Below are 26,146 nucleotides of genomic sequence, written 5' to 3' on the forward strand. Positions count from 1 at the left end.
TATAGATATAAATAAAATGAAAAGCACCGGAGAAAAAGTGACTGGTTCAAATAGGCTCACAAACTGACTCCAAGATCAAAATATCAACGTAGTTAGTTTGAGGTCACCTAAAAGTCTCATCAAGACACAAGAACAGAATCCTTGTGAGAGAAATACAAAATTAAGAACAACAAATCTAACGTCACACAAAAGAGAGATGATATACGAGGACAAACATATCATCTACCAAAAACGACTATACATTTAATTGTTTCCCTCTCTGCCAATGAATCCGGCCAGGAAAAGGATCAAGCCAAGACAAAGGCAGAAAGCAACTCTGATCCATGTAAGTCAAAAGATCCCACCAGGAAGATGATGTGATAGTGGTGCTTGCACTGACTTGTACTGACTACAATGAGGGCAGTGATGATGTGGTTGTGGAGATAGTGTTACTGATGATGATGTGATAGTTGCTATCGTAGTGGTGGTAGTTGTGGTAGGGATGGTGATGATGTCATGATGGTTCAGGGGTGAGAATGACTGGTCACAATGGAGTTCAAGACCCATGTATGCGACGATAACGTATAAATTTGAATTAGCAATCAAAAATGTGTCTCGCAATAATTTCTGACACCACTTGGAGGAATTTCAAAACTTGAAAGTGTAATTACAACATATTGAAGTAGTAGTAAGAAAAGATGGCGGTAGGGATGATGATGTGGTGGTGGTTGTAGTAGGGTCGTGATAAGGATGATGATATGGTGGTTGTAGCTGTTGAGGTGGTGGGAATGATGGTGTGGTGGTGGTTGTAATAATTGTGGTAGGGATGATGTGGGGTGGTTGTAGTAGTGATAGTTGGGATGATGTGGTGGTGGAGGATGTAGTTGTATTGGTAGTAGGAATGATGATGTGGTGGTAGTTGAAGTGGTTGTAGCTGTAGTGGTGGTGGTGGTAGGGATGATGATGTGGTGGTGGTTGTAGTAGTAGTGGTTGTAGCTGTAGTGGTGGTGGTGGTAGGGATGATGATGTGGTGGTGGTTGTAGTAGTAATGGTGATAGGAATGATGATGTGATGGTTGTTGTAGTAAAGGTGGTGGTTGTAAAAGTAGTGGTGATAGGGATGTTGATGTAGTGGTTGTGGTGAGTCTTTTTAAAAGGCGGAATAGTGATGGTGATGGGCGGAGATGAACCACCATTTAGGCGGAAATCAGCCTTTAGGCGGAAGATTCTCAGCCCTGTCAAATCAAATTGGTTAAATCACTATGGGATGACTTTTTCTTTCTTTGTGTGGCTGTGTGTGTGTGTGTGTGCGTGTGTGTGTGTGTGCGTGTGTGTGTGTGTGTGTGCTAGATGGAGGGTGCATGCATATCATTGCGAAATAAAGGCGAGTGGTTGGATGTGAAGAAGCATGGAACTCTTGGGAATGAGAAGATCACATTTCTGGACGACGCGAGCGGTGAGGTGGTGGTATGGGGTGAAGGAGGGAGATGAGATGACCTATTCATATTAATCCATTAAACACCGACTATATCCGTAGTTTACCCAGGTTAACTTTTACACCATGCCGATATATTACATTTGTCTGAGATAGATTATGGAGGAGGGGACAAATGGTATCAAAGCTAATGTTTTTAGTTTTTACATGTTAATGATAGTTGAATAAAACTATCTATGAACATGCTCATTTTTAATACATTTTTTTCCAATTTTGAAAAGTAGCAAAAATTTCTAGGATTGAGTGAGTTAACCCAGTCAATAAAGGGTTAAGGTCAATCCCACTTGTGCGGCTGTGTGGTCTAGTGGGATGACACTCGCTTTCTGATCGTAAGGTCCTGAGTTCAAGGCTCGCTCGGCGCATAGTTGAGTCCTTGGAAAAGACTCTTTACTCACATTCTCTCACCATACTCAGGTGTAAATTGAGTACCTGGCCGTTAACAGCGTTGTCTCTGTCCGGAGAAAAGTTTGAAATATTACCTTACAGGCGTCATGCCTCGTTCTACATGTTTAGTGTTGCTGTTGGCTAGGGACCCATTGAACATGTTTAGTGGATATTGCGCTATTTAACAGCTCAAGTTTAAAAAAAAATAAAAGCTCAAAGCTCAAGTGTTGAATGAAGAGCCCTTGGCCAACACCGTGGTGATCGCAGGTCTTTGGATATTAATATCAAAAGTGACACCTCTCAAAGGGTTATAACGAACAGTGACCTCCAGTCCTGACGAGGTTGGTTATATCCGGGGTGCTCTGTGCCTTACACAAAATGTGTATGACCCTGTATTGAATGATTATGTTTTGATGCTGAAAGGAATATTTTTGACTAGTCAGAAGTCCACACTGGACATGGTGAAAGGCATTTTCCTCTTGGAGTGGTAGAGAGACATATCTTCCACCAGGCCAGAGTCATACTGAATGGGTCTTGAAGAAGGAGTTTCTGGAATGAGAGAAACAAAGAGTGAAGAGTTTTTAATTCTGCTGCTGTTACTACTACTATTAATACAACTACTACTGCTACTTTTATGGCTACTACAAAAACAACAATAACAACAACAACAACTACTACTACTACTACTACTACTACTACTACTACTACTACTACTACTACTACTACTACTACTACTACTACTATTGTCACCATTATCATCATAATTTATACAAATAATAATAATTATGACCATGTTGATGATGATGATTATGATGATGACGATGATGATGATGATAAACGAGTCAGACTGGGCATTGTTGTCGATGTAGCATATCCAAAAAAAAAGTATGGCTCCTTCCTGAAAGTCTTTATTGTATCTTTAAAGGTCTCAATAATGCCAAGCTTGATACCAGCAGTTTAGTTTTTTTTCCATAAATGGAACATAGTTGGAAAAAATGAGTAAAGATGATTGTCAACATTAAATATAGGAATATGATTATTATTACATCTTAATACTCTGCCAATTTTGTAATCCATGGTGTAAATATCAATTAGCTGTTAATTCTTGTGACAGCACGGAAAATATTTTGGGGAAGGATTGAAGAAGACCTAAGAAAAAAAAAAATCTTTAATAAAAGCTAAATAAACAGCACTCGCAATATTATGAGGACATATGCTCTTCTATATGGAGTCTATTCTTACGAGAAACTTGATAGTCTAGATGCTTCAGCAACATGTTCAAGGGCTGAAATTCTGTTCTCTCTGGTGTGGTGGTAAGAACCAGCTTGGATGTAGGCTGGGACAGTTGGTTCCTTGGATCTGGTAATATAGGGTTTAAAATAACGAAGCAAACGTAAGATTGTATATTACAGGGATACATATGGAAGTCAAGAAAAGTGATATTGAAAATAATGGGCATTACATTGCCCTTCTCTCTTTCCTTCTTTTAAACTTATTGTCATTACTCTCTCTCTCTCTCTCTCTCTCTCTCTCTCTCTCTCTCTCTCCTCTTTCTGTTTGATAAGCATTGGTATTTTTTAAAAGGTTTATAAATTAAGCCTTAGCTATCGACGTCCACATCTCTGATTTACCAGAGATTAATAACGACTATTAAAACAACAGAACTGATGACAAAGTTACTTTGAAGGAGGATGTGGGCCACATGTTCCCTTGCTTTACGTTGTTGGATCATAGGATGATTCCATCTCTCAAAACATTCGTCTGCAAACACCTACAAGTAAAAACAATAAAAGTTATTGTTTCATTTATATATTTAGCAATTATGATTCAATTTATGTTGAGAAAAAGTACGAATTCAACAAGAATTGTATTAACAAACTACAACCGATTGCCAACCAAAATACTTTGACAAATTAAATGTATTTCATAAATTTCATGTACCTACTGAAATCACTTGGAAGAACATCTCATAGGATTGTATCATCTTCACAAGAAGATTAAAAGTGCAAATGAAAATAACATTAATAATATTCATTATAAATTGATAAAAATATGTTCTCCACGACGTTTTCTTGAGAACTAGTTGAAATATAATTTAATTATAAAATTACACCCTTTTGCGAAGGCACCATAAGATCCTGTCGCCTAGGTATCCCATGAAGGAATATAGATAATCCATCAAACAGGATGTCTGATGTACAAGGAAAGAATAACCACTCGGCTTCTTCACCCCCCCCCCCCCCCCCCCCCAAAAAAAAAATCATGTTGAAATATGGAGAAGGATAAATAAGCTCTTGTTTGCCCCATTTGTCATGTAGCTTTTTCTCACTAAGCATTGCCTTCGGAGAAAAGCTTTCTTGTTTATATAATGTGAGAATGCCGAGAGTAACAACTTAACTGCAATAATAGAGTCTAATATCAACATAAATTCTCTTGCATTGTAGTATGAAGAATGGCAGCATTTCCACAGTTATCCTGATGCTGTCTTAAATTTATAAAAGACTTGAATAATTCTTTGTTATTTTGATTCTTGAATGGAGTGTATATTTGGAATAAAAAGATGATTTCAAAGCAAACAATACGCAGTTTTGGAATATTTATCACAGCTTCCATTGCCGTCAATCTTTGTAGACCATTTATAAAATCGACAATTTCAGATGAGAAATGGGTTTGAAATAATGTCTACAAACAAAGTAGCATGACTTACTTTAGGGAGTCTTGAGATGATCTGGAACTTGACCTGAGCTACATCTGGGTCTTCGTTGTCATCGTCAAGGTCTTGCAAAAATAACACAAATATTACATAATAACATAAATGTAATCAAAACATTAGACATAAACATTTTGAAAAAGGAAATTAATCCTTGGAGCCTTGGAGCCAGACTTTTATCATGCTTGTTATAAATTAAAAAAGATATGTATCAAAAAAAAAATAAAAACAATTAAAAAGTTAAGCTTTTATTTTTATACAGGGCAATATTCACGAAATGTGCCGAAAGTGCTTTACAAGGGGTGCCTGGCAAACAGCAACACTTAACATTTAGGACGGGACATGATGCCTGTTCGGCGATATTACAATTTTTCGGACAGGGACAATGCTGGTACTTATTTTACACCTGAGTACGGTGAGAGAATGTGAGTAAAGAGCCTTTTCCAAGGACTCAACTGTGCACTGAGTGAGGCTCGAACCCAGGACCTTCTGATCCAAAAGCGAGTGTCATACCACTGGACCACATAGCCGCACTATCAAACAGTGCCAGAGAGAACAGAATGAAAAATAGAAAAGAAAAGCATCTTTAAAAATCAACCTGGCCTGGGCTTATATTCAATTTAAATTCTATTCAAATATTTATTTATTATCGGCATTAAAAAAAAATGTTTCGTAAATAAGTTAGTCAGGCTACTAGAAGCCTTTGACCGACACATCAGTGCCTGGTCCCAAATTTAGCATTGATACCTGGCATAGCATGAAAAGGAAAAATGTGTATAGAATGCTGGTAAAACACTTCGTGTAATGTGTACAAGTGATGGAAGAGGAGGATGAGTGTGTTAAATAGATTCTAAAAGACTACAGAAATGAACTGGTTTCTATTGTATGTCACTCTACCATGGGTCTAAAAGTTGAAGTGCTGTACTCACAGTCATCAAATAATTCATTTGTCAAATTAACTTAATAACTAGACAATAAAAGTGACCGTTTAGAAACTACTAAATCTATAATGATTTAAAGAGTACTACAAGATCCAAAACATGATATCAAAACATGAAAGAAAGCGAGACAAAGTGTCATGCAACTAAAGAAGATGCGAGGCAATGAAAACGTGGAACAGTTTCAGATCATTCTTTGAGAATGTTATGTGTCATAACCAACATATATAAAAGTATAAATCTAATTCTTGTATATATGGTGTAACATGGCTTTGACAAATTCACTGGTTCAAGGAACAAGGACAGAATACCCAAATTATGTCCTTCTTTGCCTTAATAATTTTTTCACGGCATCCATGAACAATTTTACAATTTGGATGAACTAAACTGAGCGAAGAGAGAGAAGATAGCAGAGCAAGTTGCATTGTGCAGAAGCCTTTGTGAACTCTTAGTCTGATATTGACAAAAGAATTAAGTCACAAGATGACGATCACGAAAAGAAAGTTTATTACTGTGGCTTTTATCCAATAGCTCAAACAATGGAATTATTTATTTCCTTGAGCACCACTATCAACAATTCATTTTCTTTTTGTGATCAGGCATAGCCATCATAAGTACTTGCCTGTAATCAAAAGCTATCCGCCTAGTTTGTGGGAATTTATCACAATATTTGGACATATTGATAAGGAATTGCTTTGAGATACATGACAATGTCATGCATTATTTTCTTTCGACTGAATAAAATTCGACTGATGATCAGAATCTGTGGGGCTGATTGTTTTGGGTGACAGGCAAGTACTTAAGACAGCTATGGTCTCAGGTTATAAGTTTACGAAGGCTACGGTTTTGAAGGCAAGCGCCTTCTCTCTCTTCCCCCCCCCCCCCCCCCCCCCCCCATATCCACACCCCTTCTCATGCCATCCTGCATGCTGTATTGTGAATGGTAGGGTGGTGTATGTTTCAGCAGTGAATAATATTCCTTATTTTGCCATCAAAAAGCCATGGATAATTTCATCAATCCACAAAACAAACATTTAGATCAGTCGGCTTCATCACATACTCGTCGACACATGGATTCATCAAACTTTTCCAGCTGTCCCGTGAAGTTCAACGAATGCATGTTACACTATATATGGAGGGAAAGTTTATCAACATCAACATTATCATCATTATTTACCTTCCAGAAGCTGCAAAATGAAGTCTGGTGTGAGAATAAGAATGTGGTTGTCTACATACTGCAAAAATAAGCTATAAATAGAAGAAACAGAGGGGAGTGGAGATCGGGGGAAGAGACTTTAATAGGTTGATAAAAAAGATAGCGTACTGCACAGTCTAAAAAATTATTTCAAACATTAGATTACACAGCACTGGACCAGTCTTTTGTGATTTCAGGCACCAATCCATTCATTGACCATGTTCAATGTTGCTCGGCTCCATTACCTGACTATACACCATAGTGCTTGGTCACTGAATTCACCAAGTCTCTTTAATTATCATTTGGGTCTTCAGGTCATATTTTTGCAAAAGGCCTTTATGACCCATCATTGTAAAATTTGCTCATCCGTATTTGAAACAACTAACATATAACATATGTGTCAGCTATCTGAATTACATTAAGTGCTCTGTTAAATATTTCTGTATTTTCAATATTGGTAATATCTGGTGGCAATGAATTTCAATCGTGAACGGGTCTGGAAAAAAACAAAACAAAAGTGAATTATTCACCAGTTTTAAGGTTATATCACATAAGTGTCTTTTCTCATTTATATTTTCTCAATGTGCAATGAATGGCATATACTGCCCACAATTCAATAAAGAGGTGTTAAGACGGACAGGCAGAACAAGGAAATCTTTTACGACCACAATTAAATGCCACTGACAATTTGTTTTCTTTGCATTTGCAGCCAGAATAGTACAGTATCACTTATTTTCAATAAAAAAAAAAAAATAAATAAATAAATAAATAACATTCCCTTGATTCATCACATAGAGGAAATTTGTCTTTAGGGTCTATTCCAAGGGAAGACTGGAATAACCCAGGCATCGGCCGCAGTGTAAGCACCACAAACAGAGCTAGAGCGAAGTGACTTTCTAAAGGCCACACAGCGCATGGGTATTCAAACTTGATACCTTTCAGGTATGAAGCACAGACATATCGCTGAGCCACAATGCTCTCTGGTAAATAGTATGATCAAATGGTATGTGCGGCTATGTGGTCTAGTGGTATGACACTCGCTTTCAGATCGGAAGGTCCTGGGTTCGAGCCTCGCTCAGCGCATAGTTGAGTCCTTGGAGAAGGCTCTTTACTCACATTCTCTCACCGTACTCGGGTGTAAAATGAGTACCTGGCCGTTAACAGCGTAGTCTCTGTCCCAAAAATTTGTAATATCGCCTGACAGGCATCATGTCTCGTCCTACATGTTATGTGTTGCTGTTGGCCAGGGACCCCTTGTAAAGCGCTTTGAGCATGTTTAGTGGATATTGCGCTATATATTTTTTTTTAAAGATGACAAAGATTGACAATGGTGACAAAATTTAAAATGTTGACATGTCTCACAGCACAATAAAGACGAAAATAGATAGAAACATAGAGATATATGAGGATTAACAAATGTCATGAAGTCTCCAAAGCCTAGAGGAGAGAGAGAGAGAGAGAGAGAGAGAGAGAGAGAGAGAGAGAGAGAGAGAGAGAGAGAGAGAGAGAGAGAGAGAGAGAGAGAGAGAGAGAGGGGGGTTAGGGAGAGGAGGGAAATAGAGAGATAGAGAGAGGTGGAGAGTCGGGGAGGCGGGAAGAAAAAGACAGAGAGAGAGAGAGAGAGAGATGGGGGGGGGGGGGGGGCAAGGAGAGTCTTATAAAATACGTCTGTCGAAAGCAAATGCTCTTAAAGAAATAAACTATAATAACAATCAAGTTTATCAATCAAGTTCTTATATACATCGTGAAAAGTAGCATAATAATGTCAAACTCACTGTAAATCCAAGCACTTGAAACCGAGAGCTGTGAAAAAGCTTGAAAATCCTGTATGGAAAATGATAAAAAAGATAGGAGAAACAAGACTTACAGTACAGCAAACCATAAAATTCTCTTAAAATATTTTTATTTTAATATGATTATAAAAAAAAGAATGATACAAGTTGATGATTGAAGTACAAAAGCTTTAAGAACTTAATTTGTAGTTTTGGTGGTTATAGTTGTAACAGTAGTGGTATAGGTAGCAGCTGCAGTACAGCAGCAAAATCAGCAATAGCACAATAAGTGGTGGTGGTTGTAGTAGTAGTAGTAGTAGTAGTAGTAGTAGTAGTAGTAGTAGTAGTAGTAGTAGTAGTCATAGTAGTGGCAGTTGTAGTAGTAGTAGTAATAGTAGTAGTAGTAATAGTAGTGGCAGTTGTAGTAGTAGTAGTAGTAGTAATAATAGTAGTAGTAGTGGTGGTAGTAGTAGTAGTGGTGGTAGTAGTAGTATAGACCTGTAAATGAGCTCTATAAAAATTGACTGAAACTCTTCGACTAACTGAAGATTCAATTATTTTTTAAAAAAATAAGGGCATCATTGGAGAAGAGAGTGATAAATACAATATATCAAAATAGTGGGTGTTATTTCTTACTGGAAGTCTGGAAGTATGACTGTCATAATTTGATGTAGAAGGAATGCTAAATAAGCATGTCATTCATATAGGTAAAGATGACTTCATCAAAGTCATATTCCTGCCTCTGGAATTTTTTTGACATAGAAAAATAATCACCATTATCATCTTTAACTTCTAGCCATGACCAATTGAATTTATTCCTCACGGGACTCACATCTTTATCGATGCTCGACAAGTCTGAATTGCGATCCACGAACAGCTCAGCCATTGTGAGAACATTAGAATAATGTAAGCAATGAGCAAACTAGATTTTCAATCAGTAAATGACAGAGAAAAAAAACTTAAATAAATATGACTTCAGGCCAATACACTGAATTATTAAGTAGAAGTGAATTATCAAGAAGAAACTTCGGCAGGCGTACTTCAGGCCAATACACTGAATTATTAAGTAGAAGTGAATTATCAAGAAGAAACTTCGGCAGGCGTAGCGGAAAAATTCAAAGAATCGAAATGAAGGTAAATCGCCACAAAACAGCAAGCTCGCTTGGGCTTGAGCAAAACAATGCCAGAAAACGTCCTGATTTGCACGGGAATTAATTAGGCTACTTACCATTGTTCCTTATGATCAGGTACTCAATCAGTGAAGAAACGGTCAACCAGTTTGTTTACAACGTGAGGCAATCGAAATGTGCTTGTAGCAATCTATCCTAACTTTCGATTTGAAGATGTCTACATAACGGACTTTCGGCTTTCGCAATTTACTTTATCATAGTTTTGAGACTCGAAGGGTAAATGTGGTCAATTTTGGCTTAGATGAAACAGTGAAATTTATCGCTCGGTGGCTCAGTTAAAATTGGCTACAGTTGGGATCACGACGGATTGGAAAGTGAAAAAATAATTTAACGAAGGATGTGTGAAAATACCCAGGGAAGTGTTCAGACACGCCTTTTATAAAAAGCGTCGCTTTGTCTTGGCAATATATACATCGTTAATATAAACGGTCCCCATGAGCTATGCGTAGCGCTGTGGAACACTCCTAATTATTTTACGGTCATTCGACTACGATTTGTGAATTCTTTCTTTTTTAATTTATTTCTTTCTTTCTTTCCTTTTTTAAATATTTGAATTTGACAAATTGACTGATTTCAGTTAATTGACTGAGAATTTACAGGTCTAGAGTAGTGGTGGTAGTAGTAGTAGTAGTAGTAGTAGTAGTAGTAGTAGTAGTAGTAGTAGTAGTAGTAGTAGTAGTAGTAGTAGTAGTAGTAATAGTAGTAGTAGTGGTGGTAGAAATAGTATTAGTGGTAGTAGTAATAGTAGTAGTAGAAGTAGTGGCAGTTGTAGTAGTAGTAGTATTAGTAATAGTAGTAGTAGTGGTGGTAGTAATAGTAGTAGTAGTTGTAGTAGTAGTAGTAGTAGTAGTAGTAGTAGTAGTAGTAGCAGTAGTAGTAGTAGTAGTAGTATGTTAGTAGTAGTAGTAGTAGTAGTAGTAGTAGTAGTATAGTAGTAGTAGTAGTAGTAGTATTTGTAGTAGTAGTAGTAGTTAGTAGTAGTAGTAGTAGTAGTAGTAGTAGTAGTAGTAGTAGTAGTAGTAGTAGTAGTAGTAGTAGTAGTAGTAGTAGTAGTAGTAGTAGTAATAGTAATAGTAGTAGTGGTGGTAGTAATAATAGTAGTAGTAGTAGTAGTAGTGGCAGTAGTAGTATTTATTTTGTTTTTAAGGGTTTTACGGCGCTTGCAACACATATAGGTTATATCAGCGCCAGTAAAAAGGAAGAAAATGGGATAGTAAAAAGTTCTAGAATTACAATTAAAGCAGCCAAGAGAAAGTAAGACAAAGGGGAACTGGGAACAAATAGGGATCAGATGTAGATTCCAAGAGCACACCACCAATGTACTTAGTTTCAGATCACCTATAAGTCTCATCCGGACACAAGCACAAAATCCAACAAAGAGGAATACACTCAAATGCTTACATTAAACATTAAAAATAACAAATATAATAATACATAACAGAGAGATGATTTATAGGGAAAAAATATCATCTCCCAAAACAATAACTATGCATTTGACTGTTTCCCTCCCAGCGAGGACTCCGGCCAGGGCCAGGACAAAACCAAGTAATCTCATTCCAAGACAAAGACAGAAAGCATGTTGGAAATATAGGGGATAGTAGTAGTAGTAGTAGTAGTAGTAGTAGTAGTAGTAGTAGTAGTAGTAGTAGTAGTAGTAGTAGTAGTAGTAGTAGTAGAAACAGAAGTAGTAGTAGTCGTAATATAATAAGTAATAATATTAGCAATAGCAGTAGAAGTATCATCATCATCATCATCATCATCATCATCATCATCATCATCATCATCATCATCAGCATCTTCATCATATAATCATCATTATCACTTTTCTTGCGATGTAATTGGCAATAAAAGCAGTCTTAGTCATAACTAGAACTCCTTTGTCCTCTGCCTCTACTTCTACAACACCATGAAAAACAAATGCTGCTGCTTTAAGCTTGGAAAGGTAAAGGAAACAAAACAATGACAAAGTTGAAGGTTAGTTTCAAGTTAAACAAATCGTGTTCAAAGGCTAACATTCTACTTCATCATTGTTATATTATCCTGCTATACATTTCTGATAACAGACATATTACTTTACTGACTTCATCATCATTGCCTATTTCACCCTGGGTCAGGGTATAGGCCACAGACAAACAGTTTCCATCCTTCTCTATCCTAAGCTAACTTTTTTTTATCTCATTCCAGGTCTTACCACTTCTCTGTATATTGGTCGCCCAAGCTAAAAAAAGGATTTGGTTTGTCCTTCTGCGTTTCAGTAACGGTTTGAGTTTAACGGAAAGGGGTGTTAACCCTTTGCCAACCCCCAACCTGGAGGACCAGGTGACTCAAAGATGAGGGAATCACACACCATTAGTCGCCTTTTACGACACGCTGGCTTGGCGTTGGGCTAATCTTGACCCTCTCAGTTGAGGGACCCCGGACACCACACCCCGGAAATTTACTGACTTACCCGGGGGAAAAGGATACCCCAGATCACCGGCTACCAAGTAAAATCTTTCATACAGTTGAAATAATTCATACTCCTCATCACTGCCCTCTTCTTTCCTGTGGATGAAAACAAAATGGGATGTAATTTCATTTAAAAAAAATCTTTTTAAAACATGATCGAAACAAATGAACGATTCTGGCAAAAGGCACTTACTTACTTATCCGAACCAGCGACCACCTGAGCTCTAGGCCTTCGGTCTTGTGCCATTACGTAGAAGTTAGACGTCTTTTGTAGTTGTTCCAGGTGACTGTAAAGTGATGCTTGGATCTGGTGGGAGGAATGTGCACCTCAGGTCTTCAAGAGGTTGACATTTAATCAAGTGGTGTGTTACTGTTTCATTGGGGTGCTTACATAGGGGGCAAAAGACACAAGGAAAAGAAACTACCACTTGACGATCGTAATTTTATGTGTTGCTTTTGAGAATTTAATAATAATTGAGATCACAACTGACTTTGTGTTGTTTTGTTTTAAAGGGTTTTACAGCGCCTGCAACACTTTTAGGTCATTTAAGCACCAGTAAAAAGGATAGGATGGGATAGTAAAAAAAAATATAATTTAAAAATCCAGATTCAAAATTAAATCACACGAGAAAAGGTAAGACAGCGGGGACTGGTTCAATTAGAGAACAAATGTAGATTCAAAGAGCACACTATCTTTGTGCTTGCTTTGTGAAAACCTATAAGTCCCATCCAAACACCAGCACAGGATCCCATCAAGAATAATACACTCAAATATTTACAAAACATGATATCCAAAACAAATAACATTATATTGTAGTACATAACAGAGAGATGAAAAAAATAATAATAGGGAATGAGATTAACAGAAGAGTAGCGTCCTTTGATTGGACGTCACCGGCGGAGAAGTTATTTGTAAACAAACCGACTACAAGCCAAGCGCTGCAAATACAAAATTTATTATTCATATTTCTGTCTTCTGCTTCTGTGAGGGGTTTACCTTGCTCATCTTTTATCACCCCTATTCGTGATTGAAAACTTTTTGTGATGGTTTTTATTTCATCATACATTTCCCTGGTCTTGTTTTCTCTCTGAAGGTCTTCTATTTTTCTGCATTTTCTCATGAGATATTCTTTCTTATCCGTTCTGCACAGCTTCTTCACTTCCTTAGCTATCTCTTTGTATACATTGCTATGAGTGCCATGAGTCGTCTTTGCGTCTTTCCTCTCTTTGATTTTGTTTAGTGTATTTTCACTCATCCATGGTTGTTTTTTGCCCCGTTTTTTAGGAAGGTGTTTTTCAGCGGATTCCAAGTATATTTTCCTTGTCTCATTTGCGATCTCATCCGGTTCCTTTTCCTCGATATCTTGAAGTAGCAGTTGGAAACGATTCTTTACTTCAATCGCAAATTCTTCATTGATACTGTCAACTTCGTATCTAATAGGTCTTGTAACTTTTTTCTTCATTTTAAGCTTCAGTTTCAGTTTTGATATCAAAAGTTCGTGGAGAAGTCAGGAGAAGTAATTACAACGAACCTAAAATGCAAGGTCTACCCATAAAAGATCTGAGGTACGCAGACGACACTGCACTATTGTCCACAACACCAGGGGGACTAGAGAATCTAATAACATCTGTAAAGGAACATAGCGAGACCAAAGGCCTTAAGCTGAATATAAAGAAGACCAAAATCATGAATACTGACAAATGCAAAACAGATGCCATCATAAAAATCAATGGAGAAGAAATAGAAAGAGTAAAGAATTTTGAATATCTTGGAGCCAGGATTGAGTACAACGGGAAATCGGCCCCAGAGATTAGGAGGAGACTAGCAATGGCAAGATCAAAGCTAGAAAAGATGAATAATATCTGGAAAGGGCAGTGCATTCAAACAAAAATCAAAATCCTCAAAAGTGTTGTTTTCCCAACTGCAACATATGGATGCGAAGCATGGACTATCAGCAAAGCAGAGAGCACAAAGATCACAGCTTTTGAAATGGCATGCTACAGAAAAATACTCAGAATATCATGGACTGAAAAACAAACAAACAAAGAAGTCCTGAGAAGGATCGGAATAAAATCACCAATTCTTCTTCAAACTGTAAAGAAATTGAAACTAAACTATTTTGGCCACACGACTCGCCACGAATCATTAGAAAAGCACATTATGCAGACAAGGGTAGACGGCAAGAGAGGAAGAGGTAGACCAACAAGAAGCTGGGAACAAGATATATGTGAATGGCTGGGAACGACAGCAACTCAAGCAAGTAGACTGGCGGAAAACCGTAATCTGTTTCGCAAGAAAGTTCGGGAAGCAACGTCCTACGCAGGATCAGCTGACTAGATGATGATGATTTCTGTACAAAAATGATATCATAATCAACGTAGATCTTTTTTTTAGTTTTTTCCATTATGAAATGTTAACAAAATATGATGTAGATTACAAAATAAAAGATGTTGATAAATAATACAATACGATGAGAGAACCCTTCCTAAACATACTGAACTTCCCGCGAATGATTGGTACTAATAATGGCGATAGCGTCTGTCGGTTGTCAAGACGCGACTTCCAACAAAGGGGCACTACAGATGATAATGGGCGCTACTCTTAAATCTGTTTTGAAATCTCATTCCCTATTGAAATTTTCTTAGGTCACTTTCAAAATTCCTTTATCAAATGGACGCAATTAAACAGTTAAGATAACAATAACAATGAATAAAGCAAACAAAATGAAATAATAATAATAATAATTTAAAAAATTATGTTATATTTTTTTTTCCAAATATATTTTTGAAAAGTAGATGTATAACTCCTTACAGATTGGGCAGAAAACTGCTTTCCAAGTCATGGGACAAACAATGGCCTCGAAGACTCCAGATGAGATGACAAAGTTGTTGTGATACTTTGGCCTGAAAAAAAAATGTAGAAATAAACTTCATACATTAACATTTTTAAAACACAATTTACAGGTCATTAAAAGATTTTGCTGTGAAATGATATACAAACAAATCATAAATATCTCTCTCATTTCCCCTCCCTCCTCATCCGCCAAAGTAAAAACTAAAAGAAAAAAACATCAACCCCCCCCCCCCCCCCCCCAAAAAAAAACAAAAAACAAAAAAAAAAAAACCCAAAAAAAAAAAAAAAAAAAAAAAAACACACACAGACAAACAAAAAAACAAAACATCAACAAACAAACAATACACAACTGTTTCCCGATGTGTATTATATCCTCGGTAATTCTATAATGTTATTTAACAAAACTCAACCTGAAATTAAGCTTTCTTTTCTGTCTTTGTTTTTCACGGTTTTATGGCGCTAGAGACATATTTAGGCCATATCAGTGCCACTAAAAAAGGAAGGAAATGGGATAGTCGAAAAAATTCTAGAATTACAATTAAAGCACCCAAGAACTAGTATGATCAAGGGGAATTGGTTCAAATAGGGAACAGATGTAGATTCCAAGAGCATGCCACCAGTCTATCTAGTTTGAGATAACCTAGCATCTCATCCAGACACAAGCACAGGATCCCACAAGAGGAATGCACTTAATGTTTACAATAATGAAAAAAAATATAACTATCAGTACATAACAGAGATGATTTACAAGGGAAAAAAAAAAATATCACCTCCCAAATCCAACACTATACATTTGACTGTCTCCCTCTCAGCCAATGAACCGGGGCACTGGCCAGGACAAGACCAATTAATCCTTTTTCAAGAGAAAGACAGAAAGCAACTCAGAAAATAAATATAGAAAAATAGAAGACACAACAAGTGACCTCCTGCCCACCATTGGAGGTCAAAATACCCCACCCAGTTTTTATTTCTAAAACAATTCCTTAACTGATAGAATATAAAATGATTTAAAATACATTAAAATTTTCAGGGGTTTCACAGAGTTGATTAATGGAAAAAATCTCATTAAAAAAATACAAATGAACCAGTTTGTTTTTATGTCTTCAAGGGTTTTACGGCGCATGCAACACATTAAGGTCATATCAGCGCCAGTAAAAAGGAAGAAAATGGATTAGTAAAAAGTTTTAGAATTACAATTAAAGCCCCCAAGAAAAGGTAAGACAAAGGGGAATTGGTTCAAATAAGAAACAGGTGTAGATTCCCAGAGCGCACTATCAGTGTACTTAGTTTGAGAAAACCTAAAAGTCTCATCCAGACAAAGCACAGGCCCGTACTAAGAGGAATACACTTAAATGTTTTACAAATCATATATATTTTTTAAAAAAAATTATGCCTTTTGCGGCACGATATCATAAGAAATCGTCGCCTAGGCATTCCATGAAGGAATATAGATAACTCGTCAAAAAAGATGTCTGATGTCAACAGGAATCACCCATGTTGTCCAAGTGAGCAAACTGGGGGTTAATAATCTTGCTCAAGGAAAAAAAACGAAAGTGCCTGAAGCGGGGCTCGAACCCGGGTCATCCGGACCACAGTGCAATGCCTTAACCACTCGGCCACTTTGCCCCCTTTATACAATATAAAGAAAACACAATACAGTGCATAACAGAGAGATGATTTATAAGGAAAAAAATATCATCTCCCAAAACTAACTATACATTCGACTGTTTCCCTCCCAGCCAAGGAACTCCGGCAAGGATCAGGACAAAACTATGTAATCTCATTCCAAGATAATGACAGAAAACAATTGGAAAACGGGTATGGGGGATAGAAGACACAGCATGTACCTCCCTGCCCACTATGGGAGGTCAGGAACCCCACCCAGTGAATCAGACAGTATGACCATGAAAGGAAATAAATACCTGACAGAAAAGAAACGCTTTTGCTACATTCTTAGCCTTGGAACGGGATTCTTTTTTCAGATGCTTCAGCAAATGTTTGGTGAGGAGCTCTTCAGTCTAGATTTAAATCACACACAAAACAAAACAAAAGTATAAATTATGACTCAATTAGGGAAAATAGATAGTTAGCAATGAATAAAAATAACAATAACATTCCATAATATTACTATAATAATACAATTTTTGCATTCAAGCTGATCAAAACACTGCATTTCCTGAAGGGTAATTAAAAATGGACTTAAAAATTCTCTTTAAATATCATTTTTTAAATTTAATTAATCTTTACCATGGGCACCACAATATCTAAAAATAAAATAATGATATTGAACCTGCAATTCAAACTTATCAATCAAATACTCTTCAACAGTCATATCGTCACTTCCTTCCTAATGACGCATGGTAACTTAGTAACACTGGCTCTTAACTATTGGAACAATGGCGGACGCCCGTATGAAATATTTCTCTGACGAGCATAAAAGTGTATCCAGAGGAAAAAAACACATAAATTTGATCATGTTTTGACTTTTACACATTCTGATCACAAGGCATATGAAAAGTTCTAGCCAGCATGAAGAATAAAAAGTAATGATTTTCTTTGTTTAGAACCAAGATGGCCGCCATTGCTGGGCGGCGTGACATCAGACTACTGGATCCTATTGAGTTTACAGCTGAGATTGCCTTGTCAAAAATGGAATGAATGAATCATAAAAGACTTGAAATTTTTATGTAAAGGCATTATGGCTTTTACGATATTCTATACACAAAATATGTTTACCAATCAATATAATGAGGATAAAGTCTTACCAATACAGACAAACGTCTTTTAAAAATGGTGGATTCTTGTGAGACCTGATTTTGTAAGAATATGGGAGCAGGTCCAAAGACCGTCTCAATCTTGCTTTTCCTACCACTGCTGCTTCTACTACTGCCACTGGTTGGTGTAGACGGACTGGATCTTTCAGTCTCTTCTTTTCCTTGCTTGCGTCTTAAAGTGGAGGGCATCTCCGTTAGCTTCAAAGTGTAGATCCCATCGAAGAAGGAATTCTCCATGTGCATCGGATCCCAAAGCCCCTTATATGGTGAAAAAAAAATGAAATCAATGAAAGAGAGAAATTGGGTGCAGAAGTGGCGGTAATGGTGATGAGGTAGTGGTTGTCAAAATTCTAAACAAAGTTATTGATAAATTGATAGGATTGATGGTCCATTTGTCTCATACTAATCCATCATAAGAAAATCATAAAAACAAGGACCAGAGGTTTAAATCAAGAAAACAAAAACCTTTGATTGCAAGAGAATTGAAGGCATTTCATTCCACAAATATTTTGACTGAATTAAAAATTGCTTAAATTAAATAACTATGATTGTTATCATTCAAAATAATGTCAATCAAGTCCAAATACTCTCATAATACTCCCATTAGATTCAAGAAAATGTTACCATGCAGAACTTGTAAGTCAAATATCTACTTTCATCATTGAGTTAGTGATCACTTCTTTTATTTTAATCAAACAGCATATGAAAAAAAAACATTTAAAAGAAATAGCATATTTCTTACTTTTCCTTGAGAATCTTCCAATTCGGCTAATCTGTAGACTCTCATGACCATTTCGTGTGTGAACTTTGGAGGGACCTCGGAGTGGCGTACCTTGGTTCTCTGAATCAACATCTCCCAGAAATCATCAGACGGCCTTGCTTTCTGAGTCTTGGCGATATTCTTGTTGAAATCGACAATCTCCATGGACAAGTATGAAATGTGAGCCAGACGATCTCCTGATGGTTTCTGTAATGAAGGGAAATAAAGCAATGTTAGTAATGTTATGAATCAGTGCTGGTGGTGACAAAAGTAAAAGAGGTGAAACATTGTTAACGATTGCCTTTTAGCCCCATTTTTACTTCATTTACACCTACTTTGATCTCCTGATGGTTTCTTTAATGTAGTGAAATAAAACAATAATAGGAATGTTATGAATCAGTGCTGATGGAGACAAAAAGTGAAAGAGGAGGAAAATTTTGAACGATTGCCTTGTAGCCCCAATTAACCCCATTTTTAGAGCAAGTGAGATGAAAAATCATCTTTGATAGTCTTGCCAATTAATGAATATGGCTGCACAGTCTCTATGGACGCTTGCCGTGAATGTGTGCGTCACTTTGAGTTTGTCAGTCTGTTTCTATTATCCAGTTCGTAATTTGCCTCCATAAATCTCTGTCTAGTGCAAGTGTCCTTAGCTTTAGAATGTCATCATGTGTGTTAAGGTGCTGAGGCAGTTGGATGTTTCCTTGTGTTGATGAAATCAGTTCTTCGGTTGTTGTTTCTAAATGTATTTGATATTTTTTGAGAATCTTGATTCAATGTTGTTGGAAGTGAAATTAGTGTACACCCTCTGTATTACGCTCCTTGTTTGAAGTAATCATCCATTGAGGTTTGTGCTGGAATAGTTTCATCTTGTTGGAGCATGTGGCCGACCAGTTTTCATCTTTGTTTCTTTATATGTATACTGACTGGTTGTAGTTTGCATGTCATATACATCCTCATTACTGATTTTGTCTGGCCAATGTACTCCAATAACTCGTCTCAATTGTTTGCGATGAAGGGAGTCCAGGGGGTCCAAATTCTTTTTTGTAAGACCCCACATACCACAGTTATACATAAGGATTGGCAGCACTAGCACTGCCAATTTATGAAGAGTAGGAAATTACACTTATGTGTTCCACCACATATCAAAACTCTCTCTGCCAATACCTTTGATTGGGGGAAATGTAATTTATTAAAAGGAGGAAATTCATCCTCTGACTCTAAAATCGCAGCGGATCCGAGGAAGACCATCAGCACTGAAGAATTGTACAGAAGGGCAAGTTTGAACAAAATGTGATAATGGCAATTGAAAAATGGATAAAACATATTTGTTTAAAATTCACAACTAAAATATTTGTAAGACAATGACAAAAACTGTGTTGATGAGTACACGGATCAAATGTGTCGCATTGCAACAAAGAACAGCATTCTGCATGATCAAAAGCTAGATGGATAATAAACATGTCATTCTGTGCGGCTATGTGGTCTTGTGGAATGACACTCGCTTTCGGATCAGACGGTCCTGGGTTCGAGCCTCACGCTCAGCACATAGTTGAGTCCTTGGAAAAGACTCTTTACTCACTTTCTCTCACCGTACTCAGGTGTAAAATGAGTACCTGCCTATTAACTGCATTTTCTCTGTCCGAAAAAAATTGTAATATCGCCTGACAGGTGTCACCTCCCGTCCTACATGTTAAATGTTGCTGTTGGTCAGGGATCCCTTGTAAAGTGCTTTGAGCACATTAAGGGGATATTGCGCTATATAAAGCTCAAATTATTTATTTATTTAGTAAAGTCCTTTAGAAATATTATCTCACTCGTCCCAGTTATGAATGAGTACTTGATATAGGCAGTGCTGGATATTAACAAAATGGCTGTACAAGGAAGTTGATGAGTTGATAAACCTCTTCTATACTGTTCAAATCATTCTCTTTCATTTTCATTGGTTCACTATATTAAAGGCAATATATAAGAATAAAAAGAGATAATTTACCTTTTCAAATTGTCCTCTCAACGTTTGAATGGATGTGAAAGACAGCAGACTCATAATTTCCCTATCCATCTGTTTTTTCATCTCGGCATAAGTTGAAGCTGTGGAGTTGCCATGTAGAGGGCCAAATACAAGTATCTTATGTAATTATCTTTTAAAAACCAATTCATCACCAATATTTGCTCATGTCATTACCTTTATAAAATAATCAAACACAATGTCTTAAGAGTAGGACCATAGCTTGATTTGATCAAGATAAGGGGAATAAATCTGACTCATGAATGAATAACACAAAATAAATGACGTTTCGGCCTTTGGCCTTTCTCAAGTAAACACAAAATACATATATATTTATGTTAGATTGTCATAATTCTATGGGCGAAAATTTTAAATGTGTGTGTGTGTGTGTGTGTGTGCAGTGGAAAAGAGGAGAGAGAGAGAGAGAGAGAGAGAGAGAGAGAGAGAGAGAGAGAGAGAGAGAGAGAGAGAGAGAGAGAGAGAGAGAGAATGAGATGACGTAATGATATCAAAACTATATATATATATATATATATATATATATATATATATATATATATATATATATATATATATATATATATATATATATATAGTTTTGATATATATATATATATATATCTCAAGAATAAGGTAGGGGGGGGGGGGGGGTGGTTATTGAAGAATACTAGACAGCAATAGTGTTATTAGTGGTCCCCTACATCCGCCTAAGAATTCTGTAAATCTTAGTCAGTTAATATAAGATCTACTGCGTCAATCTAGTAAAGATCTAGGTAAAGAAAAGTAATGAACAAAAATGATCATAACAGCTTCGGAAAACAACAAAATGCCAAATATGAAACGTTTCGGGCTAAAAAACCTTCTTCAGCTAATAACAATGAATATATAATACATCACTTTAAATCCGGGCACTCAAATACAAAAGCTGTTAGTTCTTGCTATACATATTTTTTCTGCGAAACGAGCTCTTCAACACACTTTAACTATAGCAAACATTTTTGTTCAAATATTATGATGTACAAAAGAAATCAGAATGAGAAAAATGTTGGCTGCATCGTAACGAATGTGACGATTTTCCTATGGGTGGTAAGAACGGGGTTAAAGAACATTGTTTGTTTTTGTTTGTTTGTTTTTAAGGGTTTTACGGTGCTTGCAACACATTTTGGTTATATCAGCGCCAGTAAAAAGGAAGAAAATGGGATAGTAAAAAGTTCTAGAATTACAATTAAAGCACCCAAGAGAAAGCAAGACAAAGGGAAATGGGAACAAATAGGGATCAGATGTAGATTCCAAGAGCATACCACCAATGTACTTAGTTTGAGATCACCTATGTCTCATCCGGACACAAGCACAAAATCCAAGAAAGAGGAATACACTCAAATGCTTACATTATACAATCAAAATAACAAATATAATAATACATAACAGAGAGATGACTTACAAGGAAAAAAATATAATTTCCCAAAACAATAACTATGCATTTGACTGTTTCCCTCTCAGCCAGGACTCCGACGAGGGCCAGGAAAAAACCAAATAATCTCATTCCAAGACAAAGACAGAAAGTTTGTTGGAAAACAGATATAGGGGATAGAAGACAATGTACCTCCCTGCCCGCTATGGGAGGTCAGGATCCCCACCCACTTAAAGAACATTGTAAAGTACCATATAAAATAGGGCTGTGAATTGATGTCATTATAAATTCATTGTTGTTGTAATTATTAGAGTAAGATTTGAAGCATAACAAGAGGAATAATGAAGGATAAGAATACATACCGACTAAGTACTCAGTGAATATATTGTTGATTTCAGCATTAGTAATGTTCTCGCACAGCACTTCAAATAACTAGAAGAAGAAAAGGATATCAATAATTGCTTGAGATCCTCAATAACTTTAAGAATATTTCTGTACTTATATACAAAAAAAAAAATCCAAACAACCAGAGCTTTAATATAGCGTAATATCCACTTAACATGCTCAAAGCGCTTTACATAGGATCCTTAACCAACAGAGTATATGAGCTTTAAAAATAATTTTAACCATAAAATGCATAACAAAATAAAGCAGTAAATATGAGTTGTAAATATGAGTTTTTAAAAATTTGTCACCGTTTCACTTTAAAATTTAAAACAGTATTTTTAATAATAGTGAAACAAAAAATATGTGTCTTAATATGTGTTTTTTCTCCCTTAAGCTTCACATGCTCTTTATTTTTAATAGCTAATGACAATATGCTTTACATAGGAACATTTTTAGGTATTAAAATATTTAGCATATTTTTTTATCACCAGGGATGTGCCAAATTTTCAAATTTAAAAAAATAAAAAAATAAATATAAGTTCAAACAGGGAAACAAACACGACAAAACCAAAACCTTTTTGATGGTGAAGACATCACTGTTGTGCAGGACCAAATAATGCAAAATCGCCAGACGCGTCTGCCAGTAGGCGTTTCGGAATTGCTCTATCACTCCATCCAAATTCACCACCAGTTTCATCAGAACACCATTTCGATAGTCGTACAAGTTTTGAGCTGAAATCATTCAATAATAAGGAAAATATGCTAATTTACATGCTGTACAGGTACTGTTTGTTTTTGTTTTTAAGGGTTTTACGGTGCTTGCAACACAATTAGGTTATATCAGCGCCAGTAAAAAGGAAGAAAATGGGATAGTAAAAAGTTCTAGAATTACAATTAAAGCACCCAAGAAAAAGTAAGACAGAGGGTAGCAATGACTATGAAAAATGTTTTTTTCTTTTTTTGAGCAAAATTTTTGTCTGAAATCAAAGCCCTATCTCCATTGAGTAAAAATGTTTTTGAATTTTGAAATTCCATTCATAAATAAACAAGTTATGCAGTTTCAAAGGTGTCATTTATTTGGATGACCTGCAAAGAGGAAAAAAACGCGAAAATATGGGACGCTTTTTCGGCATTTTTTTCGACCTTTGGTTGTATCTTGCGTAATAAGTGGATTAAAAGATTGAAATTTGGCAATTTTATGGCAAATTTGATAGCAAATATGATGAAAACATTAGAAGAGTTCTAACTTATATATAAACACACACACACACAAACACACACACATACAGAGAGAGAGTGAGAGAGAGAGAGAGATTGCGTACGTAAACAAAAGAAATATAGAAGGAAAAGAGAAATTGGACAAGGGGACAAAGGTTACTGATAGAACGTGACTTGGAACACAATAATTAAACCCATGCTGAGATTGTAGACCATATTGCAATCGAAAACGTTTAACATTATAATTTCTTAAATTCTTGTAAATTAAACAGTCAAATTATCAGCTGTTTATTGAACCCAAACGCAATGGCAGACGATAAACACCCCTCTGCCAGTGAGACCGCGCAGACATTTTGACTAGTCATGAACTTTAAAACGAGGTCAACCAATCAGAAAGCGCTTTGCCACGACTCGCTCAGCCGCTGTTTGGTGCCAAATCGTTTTGAACTTGTGATTCGGGCTGTAGGGGGGCAAAATGGCTTTGTCTTTTACAAATGAAGAACAAATTAGGATGGTGTTTTGAAAAATACGGGAAAAGTACTCGTCATATTCATATGAAATTTTACAACCTAAAAGAAGAAATGTTCATGTATTACCTTGTCAGCGACAAAACCTACACGCCCGGTAGTTTAAGAAATATTTTACTCTAAAGAGTAAAAATCTATTTTTAACGGTCTTCTGGTAATCCTGCGAGTTTTGTCGCTTGACATAATCTAAAATGACCTTTTTTCTAACTGTGTGCCAACTTTCAGTCATATTCATCGATAAACAGCGTCGTAATTAATTTTTTAAAATAGCAGATACCAAACGGCTTCGTCCCATATTTTGTCGCGAATTTGGGCACTTTGTGAGCGAAAAAGAGGCCCAAAGATTTGTGCGGGATAGTCATTGCTACATAGGGGAACTGGGAACAAATAGGGATCAGATGTAGATTCCAAGAGCATACCACCAATGTACTTAGTTTGAGATCACCTAAAAGTCTCATCCAGACACAAGCACAGTTCCCAACTAAGAGGAATACACTCAAATGTTTACCAATCATATAATATAATATGTAAACTCAACATAATACAATGCATAACAGAGATGATTTACAAGGAAAAAAAATATCATCTCCCAAAACTATAACTATACATTCGACTGTTACCCTCCCAGCCAAGGAGCTCCGGCAAGGATCAGGACAAAACTAAGTAATCTCATTCCAAGACAATGACAGGAAACAATTGGGAAACGGGTATGGGGGATAGAAGACACAGCATGTACCTCCCTGCCCACTATGGGAGGTCAGGATCCCCACCCAGGACGAAAGTGTAATCTCAGGACAATAATTCAAGCATCAATGTTGAAACATCAGAATATTGAAAATAAGCATTGATATTGTCCCGGTTGTCAAATGATAAACATCAGAAACTTAAAAATAATAATAATAATAATAATAATAATAATAATAATAATAATAATAATAATAATAATAATATAATAATAATAATAATAATAATGATAATAATAATAATAATAATAATAATAATAATAATATAAAATAATAATAATAATAATAATAATAATAATAATAATAATAATACAATAATAATAATAATTATAATAATAATAATAATAATAATAATAATAATAATAATAATAATAATAATAATAATAATAATAATAATAATAATATAATAATAATAATAATAATAATGATAATAAATCTAACAATAAGCATACCTGTAATGCGTCTTATGTATGGATTTTAAAGCATGTTACAAAACCGGTTATCACCTAATACTCACACCTCAAACAACGTATGTCTTTTACAATCATTACAGTTGGTTTAACTTAACACAATATTTTTTCCCCCGTTAAAAACAACATTTTCGGGGCATATTTAATAAAATGGGCAAAAAGGTAAAAAAATAAATTCTATATCTTTGTCAATGAATTTGTTTTAAAAACCCACCAAAAAGCAAGGGATGGGATAAAACTTTAAATGGCTTCCACTTACACACAGAGCCTGATTCTCTGATAAACCCTTGACAGGGTAACAACGTTTTCATCATGCGACAATGCTCAGAGAAAAGAGGAATGACCTTCGTGTGTGCATGGGCATGAGACAGAGCAGACGATAACAATGACGATGGAAATGAGGAGGAAATATTTGAGGTGGTGGTGGTGGTGGTGTTGGATGTAACGGCTGCAGCTGCATCTGATGTTAGGCTCATCAGAGATGGGCTTGATAATGACCTGGGTACTGTGTTGTTGTGTTGACCTATATCAGTGCTGTTGTCTCCAGTGGTACCAAATCTGAATGGTATGTAGATTGTTTAAAAGAATAAAATCAGGATATTCAACAAAATTTATAGACTATATTACGAATGATTCATACTCGCTCTTATCCATTTCATTTCTATTTTTTTTTAACATTGGAAACACTTTCTTTTTTCTATGTCTTCATATTCATCTGAGAATGTGGATAAAAAAAAATCTTATCCCTTTTTAAAATAAAATGACATCTTCAAAGAGATCTATGAAGCGTCGTTGTCAACATGATAATTTTGATGTGATACTCATAACCATCATGATATTTTACAAAATTAAAGGCAGAAATGAAAATAGATACGACTATATGG

The 26,146-nt window shown here is 36.0% G+C and overlaps 1 protein-coding gene across 1 annotated transcript in view; it reads right to left on the reverse strand.

Moving 5' to 3' along the window:
• Nucleotides 1–1,250: 1,250 nt before the first annotated feature.
• Nucleotides 1,251–26,146, reverse strand: part of LOC144974449 (gamma-secretase-activating protein-like) — a 43,906-nt gene continuing 19,010 nt past the window's right edge. The window contains exons 16-30 of the mRNA XM_078917327.1: nt 25,522–25,820; nt 22,879–23,036; nt 22,280–22,349; nt 20,492–20,589; nt 18,481–18,705; nt 17,730–17,996; nt 16,887–16,982; nt 14,923–15,014; nt 12,112–12,206; nt 8,476–8,524; nt 6,683–6,753; nt 4,565–4,635; nt 3,538–3,628; nt 3,100–3,216; nt 1,251–2,406 (exon numbers count right to left, since the gene is read on the reverse strand). Coding sequence (XP_078773453.1) covers nt 2,297–2,406; nt 3,100–3,216; nt 3,538–3,628; nt 4,565–4,635; nt 6,683–6,753; nt 8,476–8,524; nt 12,112–12,206; nt 14,923–15,014; nt 16,887–16,982; nt 17,730–17,996; nt 18,481–18,705; nt 20,492–20,589; nt 22,280–22,349; nt 22,879–23,036; nt 25,522–25,820 — 1,909 coding nt within the window. The 3' untranslated portion in view covers nt 1,251–2,296. The remainder of the gene's footprint in view (nt 2,407–3,099; nt 3,217–3,537; nt 3,629–4,564; nt 4,636–6,682; nt 6,754–8,475; nt 8,525–12,111; nt 12,207–14,922; nt 15,015–16,886; nt 16,983–17,729; nt 17,997–18,480; nt 18,706–20,491; nt 20,590–22,279; nt 22,350–22,878; nt 23,037–25,521; nt 25,821–26,146) is intronic.

Source organism: Berghia stephanieae, chromosome 6 (genome assembly GCF_034508935.2).
Source record: "Berghia stephanieae isolate SIO BIC M18660-M18661 chromosome 6, UCSD_Bste_1.3, whole genome shotgun sequence".
Classification (NCBI taxonomy): Eukaryota; Metazoa; Mollusca; class Gastropoda; order Nudibranchia; family Aeolidiidae; genus Berghia; species Berghia stephanieae.